Source organism: Staurois parvus, unplaced genomic scaffold (assembly GCF_062004578.1).
Source record: "Staurois parvus isolate SC_StPar_1 unplaced genomic scaffold, SC_StPar_1.0 ptg000827l, whole genome shotgun sequence".
NCBI classification, from domain to species: domain Eukaryota; kingdom Metazoa; phylum Chordata; class Amphibia; order Anura; family Ranidae; genus Staurois; species Staurois parvus.
The window spans coordinates 1,898,210-1,910,883 of NW_028318623.1; the positions used below are offsets into that span (position 1 = coordinate 1,898,210).

Below are 12,674 nucleotides of genomic sequence, written 5' to 3' on the forward strand. Positions count from 1 at the left end.
CCCAGATCTCCAGAACTGGTTGTCCCCATTGCAAGATTTCCCTTCTATTACTTTTCTGGGGACAGCCAAAAATTTGGAATTCTTTTTTACTTGCAACGATGGGAAACAGGAAAAAGAGAGCAGAAATTTTTCTTAACAGGGGCACAGATAGCAATAAAAACAGACAGGGGTTCCAATCCCTCCCAAATTCTAAAAAAAACAAACAAAAAAAAAAACCAAAACACCCCACACAAAACAAGTGGGGGGAAAAAAACAAAAACAAAACCAAGTTGCATTTTTCATTTTATTTGTTCAGATGCTTCACAAGGTTTTTACCATAGAATTGCAGTGGAGTGACTTACAAACACTGAAGTGCAGTCTTATTTGGGAAGTTTAAAAATGCTTAGGTAGTGGGAAGACATGCATTTGTTTTTTGTTTTTTTTCTTCTTCATGAAATGTGATGAACACTTCCATCATTTTGCTTTACAAAAACAGTGACAATAATCAAGTCATAAATTAATGTATTTGCATGAATGTTTACTCACCAGAATCAACTTGTTTATAGGATGATGTAGGTCTGTCATATTTAGAGAAAATTAAAGCCCAAGGAATGAAAAAAAAAAGGATGGAACTACAGCCAGGCTATTAAAGGTGACTTTTTTGGCAACACATCACCCCACAAAACGCATGATCTGTGCATTACAGTGTGTTGTGCTCTACTATACAATGAAGGACACCACAATGCATACAGCGTAGGCAAGTTGCTGCAGCACACAAGTGTGAGTGGGCCCTCAGAATATAAGAGGCCAGTTGGTAATCCAGATCATGCATGTCCACCTATAAGCAAAATATTTTCTTTTCGATGAATGACCCTTCAAACTGAACTAGTGATTGTGTGAGAACTTCAAATGCACAGTAATAAAAAGGCATTTGATTAACCGAATGTACAAGTGCCTTTCCTGTGGTCAGAGGATTAAAATTAATAAAGAAACACAAACCCGCAACATCTTACAAACTTTAAAGTGGTATTGACTGCCATGTCCAATGTCAGGCTCCATGCACACTGGGCTTAAAAAAAAAAAAAAAAAAGTCCCTTGGTAGAAAAACAAAAACACTGATTGAGTATTTTGTACACGATTTAGACACATTTAGAGTTTTCTGCCAGAAAGCTCCACTTAAACCGAAAAGGGTTTCTTCCTGCCTCTAAATATTGAGCTTAACCACTTCCAGACCGGACACTTTTACCCCCTTCCTGACCAGGGCAATTTCCAGCTTTCAGCGCTATCACACTTTGAATGACAATTGCGCAGTCATGCAACACTGTACCCATATGAATTTTTTACCATTTTTTTGAGACAGCTTTATTTTGGTGGTATTTATTCACCGCTGGGATTTTTATTTTTTTTTTGCTATATAAATGAAAAAGTCCAAAAATTTTGAAAAGTGTTTTTCTTAAAAAAAAAAAAAAAAAAAAAAAAACCTTGAAACTTTGGCCAAGATTTGATGAAATATTATTTATTTGCAAAATTTTATTTTACTAAAAAAATATAAAAAATAAAAAAAGTTTAAAAATTATTTTTAGTTATAACTAATTTGGCGTATTTTTTTTTTTACTAAAGAAAAAAAAGCCAAATTATTTATAACCAAAAATTATAATTTTTAAACTTTTTTTATATACCGTCACCCTAGCAGTACAGTGTCCCCATGGTGACACTGTACTACTTGTGGGGGGGTGATGATTTTTTTTTTTTTTTTACAGTGATTGCTTTTACACCCATATAGGATGTAAAAGCAATCATTTCTCTATCTGTCTGCATTCTTGCAGCCATTGAGAAATACTGTGTGAGCTGTGATTGGTCAGAGCTTGTCACATGGTACAAGGCTGTTGTGAATAGCCTTGTACCATGTGACCTCTGTGATCATTCACAGATTTCACACGTAGTAAGCAATGATGTCACAAGTGACATCATTGCTTACTACTTTGCATGTGATCACTGATTGGCCAATCAGTGATCACATGATCGGGACCTTGTACCGAGGTCCCGTCCGACGATCGGTGTTTCACTGTGTCCGGAGGACACAGCGGGCACCGGATCTCGGTACTGCGCGCTCCCAGGGAGCGCGCACAACTAGAAATAGCGGGTGCTGTTTATGAACATCAACCCGCCCCTGGAGTGTCACCGCCCTGCCGTTTAAAAACAGCAGGTGGACAGCAAGTGGTTAAGGGCCAGTTCACACTACATGCGTTTTCAGTGTGCATTTTGTTTCTGCATCCAAAAAGCACAGAAAGTAGGTTATATGGTTGTCAATGTCATGGTTCATATCGGTGCTCGCAGTTCCAGATACAGAAAATATATATATATATCTATCATGCTGCATTTTTCCTGCACAGAACTGTACTGGGATACAGTAAAATGCACATCCTTATTTAAATGGGAGGAAAAAGAGGGGAAAAAAAAAACTGAACTGAAAACGCATCAAATGCAGCGGAACACGCAAAAAACACATCTGGACTGTTTCTATAGTGTGAACCGGCCCTAAAAAAATGCTTCTAATTGTCCTAATTTGCCTATGGAAGCAGCTGAGTGTTATCCTACTGTAGGTGTCAATGCACAACACAAAACTCTTGTAAAAGCAGCGATTTGTAAGCCAGTGTGCATGGAGCCTCAAATAAGTCTGTTAAACCCAATCATCTCAAATCCCATACAATATAGTTTGTAGACGGCATCAAAAAGGTTTCCTGAGCATTGGACAAGTCTTATTACACTGATAAAAAAAAAAAAAAAAAGTGATACTGTATGTAATAAAAAAAATAAAAATTTCAGAGATTCAGTCCCTTGTCCCGAGGTCCCCATTGCCACAACTGGAATCCAATCTCTAAGGCATCAGCAATGTGCTGAGGCGGTATAAGCTCATCCAGGAGCGCATGGACCGGCGTCCATTAAAATTCATCATGCCGCCTTGTCAAGTCTTCGCCGTAGTTAGTCGCTTGACTGCCGACAAACATGTTCCAGTTGTCCAATATTTCTTTCTTGGTTAGTTTTTCGTCCTAAGAAGGAAATAAAAATTATTAAAAACTATATAAAATAAAACAAAAACAAACACCATCAGATGTTTATCTGGTTTGAGTCTTATGGCCTTAACACAAGCATTTCTGTTTTGACAAGTCACTACAGGGGTCAAAATAAAAGTGATAGCTGTATATAAAGAGGCAGAAGATTCACCCCTGCAGTAGCGGCTTCTCTGGAGTGCACGTTTATTTGACCTTGTGCAAGTGCACATCATTTGGCGGGGGAGAAGGTATTCTATACACCCACAAGTGTGGAATACTAGCCGCAGCCAAGGAAGTGAAATATTGCCTGACCTTCCATTTCAATGATAGAAGCAGTTGAGCCACGCTTACCATAACCACCCTTAACTAGTTGCCGACCGCAGATAGCCGAATGACGGCTGCACTGCGGCCGGCCAGTTCTGGGTGGACGTCATATGACGTCCTCCCAGAACGCGCTCTCCTGCGCGCCCCAGGGGGCACGCACCCGGCAATCTCCGTGATCGCTGTGTCCTACGGACACAGCTGATCACGTGATGTGGTAAAAGGCCAATCACAGCGGCCTTTTACCACGTGATCAGCGGTGTCCAATGACACGCTGATCACAGGGAAATGCAATTGCCGCTTCTCGGCTGCACTTTCCTCACGCTGTCAGATCGTGAGGAAAGTACTGCCGAGAACCGGCAGTTGTCAGAGCGAGGATCGGCACCGATCATCAGGGCACTGATGATCAGTGCCCTGATGATCGGTGCCCAGCAGTGCCACCCACAAGTTCCACCCACCTGTGCCCAGCAGTGCGCCCACTAGCTCCGCCCACTTGTGCCCAGCAGTGCGCCCACCTGTGCCCAGCAGTGCCACCTACCTGTGCCCAGAAGTGCCCACCCACCTGTGCCCACCCACCAGTGCAGCCCAGCAGTGCTGCCAGTCAGTGCCCAGCGGTTGTGCCAGGCAGTGCCCAGCAGTGATGCCAGTCAGTGCCGTCTATCAGTACCCATCATCAGTGCCGCCCATCAGTGAAGGAGAAAAATTACCTGTTTGAAACATTTTATAATATAAACAAAGAAACTTTTTTTTTCCCAAATGTTTTGCACTTTTTTTGTTTATAGCGCAAAAAGTAAAGCGCCCAGTGGCGATTAAATACCACCAAAAGAAAGCTCTATTTGTGAGAAAAAAAAATGAGCAAAATTTCATATGGGTACAATGTTGCATGACCGCGCAATTGTCAAAGTGCGGCAGCGCTGAAAGCTGAAAATTGGCCTGGTAAATAAGGGGGTATAAGTGCCTGGTAGGCAAGTGGTTAAAGAAGTTTTTTTTTTTTTACCTTGTACCTAAAAGTAAGCCTTACCTGTAGGTACAGTCAACATTTCCCAAACCACGGGTGTCAAACTGGCAGCCCTCCAGCTGTTGCCAAACTACAAGTCCCATGAGGCATTGTAAGATTGACCATTACAAGCATGACTCCCAAACGCAGAGGCATGATGGGACTTGTAGTTTCGCAACAGCTGGAGGGCCGCCAGTTTGACTATCTCCTAAACCATTTAGGACAGGGATGTCACACTGCATGCAGCGGGTGACATCCCAAGCGTAGGGATGGCATATACCTGTGCCATTCCTCCAGAGCTCCGTGCTGCAGCCAAAACTCCCGTGTGCATGTGCAGGAGTGACGTCATCGCGGCTCTGACAGTCAAAGCTGGAGCAAGTGAACCCCGAAGGAAGACTGGGTGAAGATTGAAGCCCTGCCGGTGGGGACAGTGTGCCACTGGAGGGCTTTGTTCTCAGGCAAGTACTTTGTAATGTTCTAGTATGTGGTGCAGATTAGCACATTATGCCATTGTATTGCAGGTTAAAAAAAAAAAAAAAAAAAAAAGCCGCAGTTTACCACCACTTAAGCTGCAAAGAGAGCTGGGCAGAGTTATATCATAATGCTTTTCTTTGCAGAAACAATTATACCTCCTTCCCTCATCCAGGAGGCAGCACTGCAACCGCTTGCAATGCCTGTCAGAAACTACAGTATGGAGCGGTTATAGAAATAACTTTTTTTTAATATATTTTTTTCAGTCAACAGGTGGCGATCTAACACAGTTTTCAAACATTTACAAAGCAAACCATAAAAGCGGAGTTCCACCTGGAAACAAAAAAAAAAAAAAAAAAAAAAACACAAACACTATCTGCTGACTTTTAAAATACAGCCACTTACCTGTTCCTCGGCGGTCCAGCAGTGTCCTCACCATGGCTGGTTTCACTGGCAGTCTTCTCTCCCCGGCATCTTTAGTATGGGCACCTGGGGTGTGACAGTTCGCGGCTTCACAGCCGGGTGCCCACTGCGCATGCGTGAGAAGCGCTGTACTCTGAATGGGCCCGTAGACTTCTGGGACCTGTCACGTGTCCCAGAAGATAACGGGGAGGGGGCGACAACTTGCGATCGCAGTGGGAACCTGTCAAATTCGACAACTTCCACTTCCGATTGCCTATCGCAGCGGAAGTGAAAGCGGTTACCTGTCAAATTCAGGTACCCCCCTGCTCCCCAAAGGTGCCAATCCTTACAGGGGTGTGGGGGACAAAGGCTTAAAGCAGAACTTCCCCTTTTGGGTGGAACTTTAAATGATAAAGTTCCCCTTCTGAACATGTCATTCCACCAGCTTTTAGGGTGAAACATGTAACATGTTCCCTTAGCCGTGGCTGCTCCCCACCGCCCCTCGTACAATCTGTCAAATTTCAGTGAATGAATGACCTACGAGTCCCAACAGCCTTAGTGGCGGTTGGCTTGTAGTTTTCAATGAACAACCACGGCGCGGTGATAGTTCATTGAGGCTTCCGGTCAGAATATCAGCTTGCTTGTACATCCCATACAGCAAGCAGATACTCTGACAGTTCTGCAGGAGACCTGCATGGCATCAGCAATCTGCTGATCGCTAGTGCAATGCTTTCCAGGCACCTTTTGGACAAAATAAAATGCACATTTTTTGCAGGTTAAAAAAAAAAAAAAAAAAAAAAAATCCAATTATTAGTCTAAAAGGTGAACTTATCCTTCAAAGTGGAACTTCACTCTCAATCAACATTGATTAATTTTTAATACTCATGCTGCCTGTGTTAGTAAATAGATAGGAAAGTATTTTATATATATATAAAAAAATATTTTTTTTTCCCCCCACACTTCTTTAGTTGCTTCCTGGTTTCTTGCCTAGGCAAATCATGTCATACGTACCAGGAGTCTAAAGGAAGGACTTCTCATTCAAGTACACTCTCCTGCATGCATGCTTAAGCTAAGGGCAGATGGATTCCAGGAAATAAATGCCACAAATCAGTTGCCCTTACTAGAGAGGGCGGGCGAGACAGCGCAGGCGGGCGAGACAGGGCACGCAAACAAACAGCCTGCACCTCCATCTAGCTCTTTCCTTCTCTCCTGCATTGGCTATCCACTTCCAGCACCAAGCTGACAAGAGTAGTAATGCTACTGTCCCTTCTAATGTCACCCTGGAGGCGGCGGAAAGTCATCATGTGGTGCGTTTCGGCACCCCCATCCCCACTGAATGAAAATCATTCTGAAATAAATTTGTTACCCGGTCTTTATCAGACTCATAGACGAGATGTTTGGCCTCCAAATCTGTGTGATCGTATTCATGAGGATGGATCCAATGGGCGATTTCTGATCGGTCCAATTTGCCATCCTTATTCAAGTCGCGATGGTCTGAAAACTGCAGACGCTCTGTCTTTACCCACTCTGGCTCAGGTTCATCATTTTCAGGAGTGTACATGTCCGCTGGGGGAGAAACAATTACATTGTAGTAGATGCAATTAAAAAAAGAAAAAAAAAATTAATATTTTTATAATATGATACATTTTGATCATAAAGGTAATAAATCTAAAAAAGGAGTCATTAACTAGTTGTGGATATTGGGTGTGACCAGGGGCGGACTGACAACTCATGGGGCCCCCGGGCAATAGGGGATCATGGGGCCCCTGTGTCCTTCCCCAAACTCAAAAAAAGCCTATGGAAAAAAAAAAAAAAAAAAAAAAAAAAAAAAAAAAAAAAAAAAAGGTACCAGGGGCATCTCATGGAGCCCCCTACTGACCCCGGGCCTTGCCAGAGTTTCCAAATGGTCAGTCCGCCCCTGGGTGTGACACACACTTATGCTCCTCCTCTTGCTGGCAATTCCTGGTGGTCAAATGACAGCCAGGATCTGCTGTGTAAATGTAGCAGTGATCACCGCTGCTGCAGCCCAAAAACAGACCACCTGAAAGTGTTCAGAAACATTGGTAGGATAGGGATAACTAGATACAAATTATCATTGTCCCTTTTGTATTTAAGCTGGCCATACGCATATAGATTTTCATTCGAGAATATTAGTTTGATTTTCTAATCGTTCGTGGAGTCAAAATCGATGTTAGTTTTCAACAGCGGTGATGGGAAAACATTTGAAGGGGCAAAAAGGAAAAAAACTTCCAGATCAAATGTAACAAAGGATCTTATGTTGGCAAAACAGGACACAAGTTGCAAACAAGGATGAATTTGCGCAGACATACCATCAAGGAACATAAAGAAGGTGACCTTTGCACACCTGTGGGACACCATTTCGCACAACCAAACCACACTATGGAAGACCTCAATGTTTTAGTTCTTAAAGGAAATTTCAAATCCATTCAGGAAAAAAAAACACAAAAAAAAACTTTTGAACTAAGAATGATAATTCTATTTGACACAAGAGATAACGGCCTGAATTTGGACATGGGATTCCTCACTCATTATCCGACATATTTATGACTCCCTCTGAGTGCTGTTCCCCCTCTCAGTCTTTGCTTTTCTGTTCTTATCTCTAGGCTAACCTTAGGCTTGTGTTTCTTTCTGCCTTTTTTTTTTTTTCCTCAATCCCCACATATCTTCTAAAACTTTGTAACAGTACTGCTTGGACCTTGAAGAAGGGGACACTCCCTGAAAGCGTGTCCTCAAAATTGTATGTTAGTGCAAATAAAAAAAAAAAAAAAAAAAAAGTATCTTGGACAGTACTGAATTGTTTCTGTTCCAGATCAAACAAATTTTCGGCCAGTGTATGTGGTAATCGTTCAGAAAGTACATTCATTTTAAAATAGATTGTAAACGCGAAAGAGCAGGGCCCTCGATCCCCTCATGTTTTGCATTGTATTGGTATTGTTCTGTCACATGTTCTGTCCCCCTTTGTAATGTACAGCGCTGAGCGAACTATTGGTGCTTTATAAATACTGTATAATAATAATAAAAAAAAAAAAAAATAAATATATAGTTTTCAGGAGGAACTTCATTTGCAATGAGAAATGCATAAAACTAAGATCTTGGAGTATGTATATGTAGACAACCCCCCCTATAGTTAGTTTATAGATTAGTGTCAGACAAGGTAATGTTCCAGCTTACCCAAGTATTCATTAACATCCACCAACATATCTCCATTTTTATCTATGTCCTCAATGGTCTCCTGCAAAAAACAGAAATTATAGATTAGGAAAATCAAATAATGGAACAGCAAATGTAAAATGTTATTGTCAAAGTGCTGGATAGGTTAAAAAAAAAAAAAAAAAAAAAAAGGAAGTGCGCTCTATTGTTTTTGGTCCTACTATGGGTACCAACAACAAATAATGCACACATGGTATATTGTTGGTGGTGGGTCAAATGGGCAAAAATAAAATCTATATCTAGCTAAACAATTTACTATTGTTTACCCCCACCAAAAAAAAAAAAAAAAACCAAACCCCACACAACAAACAACCACCATCTGCTGGGGTTCTTCAGAGATTTCTGCAAGCTTTACAAGGGTACTGTGACATTTATAGGTAAAGTTGATCCAAGGAATATCCGATTGCCTCTCGGGGATCAGGAAGAAATTTTTCCCTGCAGGAGCAAATTGCATCATGTTTTTTTTTGCCTTCCTCTGGATCAACTGTGGGCAGGTGGCGGACTGACCATTTGGAAACTTGGGCACTGCCTGAGGTCAGTAGGGGGCCCCATGAGATGCCTCTGGTACCTTTTTCATAAGCTTTTTTGAGTTTGGGCAAGGACACAGGGGCCTAATGATCCTCTATTGCCCGGGGGCCCCATGAGTTGTCAGTCCGCCCCTGACTGTGGGTATAGGATTATAACTTTTTTTTAATGGTTGAACTGGATGGACGGTCTTTTCAGCCAGACTAACTATAACAGAGAGCGAGAGAGAGAGCGAGAGAGAGAGCGAGAGAGAGAGCGAGAGAGAGAGCGAGAGCGAGAGAGCGAGAGAGAGAGAGAGAGCGAGAGCGAGAGAGCGAGAGAGAGAGCGAGAGCGAGAGAGCGAGAGAGAGAGCGAGAGCGAGAGAGCGAGAGAGAGAGCGAGAGCGAGAGAGCGAGAGAGAGAGCGAGAGCGAGAGAGCGAGAGCGAGAGAGCGAGAGCGAGAGAGAGAGCGAGAGAGAGAGCGAGAGAGAGCGAGAGAGAGAGCGAGAGCGAGAGAGAGAGCGAGAGCTGCTGACATTGCAACCAACATGGTGGCACCCAACAGCAGTCTTGACCATTTAATGATCATACTGTATAATCCTATTGGAAGTATGTGATTAATGAATATTCTGGCGACAGGTTTATCCAGAGCTTGAGCCCGGGTTCACACTACAGCAGTGCGGTAAATCCCATGTGATTCGCATAGGAACTGCACCATATTCCTGGACAAATCACATGCGATTTGTATGCGGTGTAATTAGAGCCATTGTATGACTATTGGCACCACACCCAAAACGTGCAGGACCGTTTTTTGGTCCGCACTAGAATCAGATCGCATGGGTATTTACACCTATGCGATCCGATTCTGCACATCGCACCGCGTTTTGCGGACCAATGTCGGGGTGTTAACATACACACCCGCATCGGTTTGTATGTCAGTGTGAACCAGGGCTGAAAGTTCAAGAGCGCAGAAAACCATGAACAGCACCATTAATTAACATGGCCAAGAATTTAAAAGTGCGTTTCCTATTGGAAACCTATAGAGGTGAACAAGCACTATCCCTTAAAAAAAAAAAAAAAAAAGGGGGTACTCACTGTGACCACGATATCTCTCATGTAGTCAAACTCTTCTGGATGCAGGAATGCGGTGAATTCCTCCCGGGTGCAAATCAAATCACCATCTTTGTCTGCTTGCTTAAATCTACGTTCATCCCGTTTCATCATCTGTCTGTATCTTTCCTTGTCAGGTACATCGTAAAATGCTTCTTCATCTGGGGAAAGAAAAAACCAAAAAAAAAAAAAAAAAAAACACCACCAAAAACCCAAAATCAATAAAATATTATTATTATTATATTTAAAACAAGTCAAGGACACAGTGCTGCCAAGCAAATTCAAAGTCATGCTATCATTGCAGGTATCATTAGTGTAAAAAAACAAAAAAAAAAAAAAAAAAAAAACACAGTTTTGCCAGATTTTATACTGCCCCCCCCCCCCCCCAAACTCAGAGTGGTAGTAGAGAGGAGGGAAGAAGGAAAAGGAATGAAGAAGGAAAAAAGGAAGGAAGAATAATTCTTAACTCAAAAAAAAAATCCTATTGAGCTCAGCCTTCTCCAAAATTGTTTTTTTTTTGCTTTTGTAGTTAGATTTCTTATTATAGGGTACATTATTTCTCCATGGTATGTAGGAATGTAGCCACCTTATCTGGCTGGTTCCAGAGATGGACTATGGGATGTTTGGTGAGCAGATCTCCATGTATGTAGGAACGTAGCCATACTTACCTGAGCCCCATCACGAACCAGCAATGTGTACGAGAGCAGCAGCTCTTCAGGGTCACTCCCTCCTCATTGGCTGAGATGGCAGTGGGAACTACTGGCTCCTGCTATTGCCAATGACCGCCAGTGAACCAATAAGAAGAGGAGAGCGGGGCTGAGCCACACTCTGCATGAATGAACAGAGCAGCAGCTCAGGAGCGAGTCTGCTCAAGTACTCCCTTAGCACTCGGCCTGAGGGAGGGGCCAGGAGGGTGATGGTAGCGGGAGACCCAAAAAAGGGGAGGATCGGGGCTGCTCTGTGCAAAACTATTACACAGAGCAGGTAAGTGACTTTTTTCCATAACAAAAAGAACGAGCCTCTAACCACCTCCCACCCGCCCTATAAAAAGGTAACGGGAGCACGGTGGTTCTCTTGTTCTGGAAGGACGTCATATGACGCCCTCCCATTCTAACCGCACGCGTGTGCGCCCAGAGGGGCACTCAGATTGGTGGTGCACTGTGTCCCTGGGACACAGATCAGCGGAAAGAGCCGATGATGTCATGTGATCAGCTGTATCCAATCACAGGTGATCGCATGTAAAAATAGGGAAATGCCAGTTATCGGCGTTCCTCATCTCACGAGGTGTCGTGCTGATAGCTCGTGAGGAGAGGAGAGCCAGTAATCGGCATTACTCAGAGGGGAAAAATACACGAATCATCAGGGCACTGATGATCAGTGTATCCCCATTAGTGCCACCTGTCAGTGTCCATCAATGCCCATCTGAGCTGCCTTACAGTGCCGCCTATCAGTTCCAGCTATCAGTGCTGCCTGTCAATGCCCATCAGTGCCACCTACCAGTGCCATCTTTCAGTGCCCATCACTGCAGCCTCATTAGCGCACATCAGTGAAGGAAAAAAAAAATTACTTATTTACAAAATTTTATAATAGAAAGAAAATTTTTTTCTAAATTGTTGCTTTTGGTTTAGCAAAAAATAAAAAAACCCAGGAGGAGATTAAATACCACCAAAAGAAAGCTCGGTCTCAAAAAAAATGTATACAAATGTTATACAAGTACAGCGTTGCATGACCACATAATTGTCAAAGTGCGACAGTGCTGAAAGCTGAAAATTGGCCTGGGCAGGAAGGGGGTGAAAGTTCCCAGTAGGCAAGTGGTTAAAAAGGGACAAAAAAAAAAAATAAAAAAATAAGTGGAGACCAGATTTAAGCAAGCTCATTTCTCTGTCCTACATGAGCAAAGCTCATACCCCGCTCCATGTTTATTTTCACTTCTTTGCTCCTAATAGAGGATTAGAATTACAGCAAATGATTCAGCACTGATGTTTCTGTACTGACGTGCATCATATTCACCTTACAGTAGCCTAGTAAGAGAATGAAAGCAAAAGCCTGGAATGGAGACCCTTCACCAACTGCACTCAAAGGAGCCAAGGAAGCCAATGTGTAGACATCATGGATGGACTCAGGTGTAGAATCATGGTATAGGATTAGGACAGGTTCCCTTTAAAAACCCAACTGGGTAGACCGGTATAGCTGCTGGAGACAATATATACAGTCAGGTCCATATATTGAAACTTCGACACAATTTTAACATTTTTGGCTCTATGCACCACCACAATGGATTTGAAATGAAGATGTGCTTTCACTGCAGACTGTCAGCTTTAATTTGAGGGTATTTACATCCAAATCAGGTGAACGGTGTAGGAATTACAACAGTTTGCATATGTGCCTCCCACTTGTTAAGGGACCAAAAGTAATGGGACAATTGGCTTCTCAGCTGTTCCATGGCCAGGTATGTGTTATTGCCTCATTATCCCAATTACAATGAGCAGATAAAAGGTCCAGAGTTCATTTCAAGTGTGCTATTTGCATTTGGAATCTGTTGCTGTCAACTCTCAAGATGAGATCCAAAGAGCTGTCACTATCAGTGAAGCAAGCCATCATTAGG

The 12,674-nt window shown here is 42.8% G+C and overlaps 1 protein-coding gene across 3 annotated transcripts in view; it reads right to left on the reverse strand.

The window, feature by feature from the left end:
- Positions 1–269: 269 nt before the first annotated feature.
- Positions 270–12,674, reverse strand: part of RCN3 (reticulocalbin 3) — a 30,658-nt gene continuing 18,253 nt past the window's right edge. For all 3 annotated transcript variants that reach the window (XM_089655176.1, XM_089655178.1, XM_089655177.1), the window contains exons 4-7: positions 10,055–10,230; positions 8,416–8,476; positions 6,590–6,789; positions 270–3,029 (exon numbers count right to left, since the gene is read on the reverse strand). In XM_089655176.1, the coding sequence (XP_089511302.1) occupies positions 2,922–3,029; positions 6,590–6,789; positions 8,416–8,476; positions 10,055–10,230 (545 nt within the window). In that variant the 3' untranslated portion in view covers positions 270–2,921. The remainder of the gene's footprint in view (positions 3,030–6,589; positions 6,790–8,415; positions 8,477–10,054; positions 10,231–12,674) is intronic.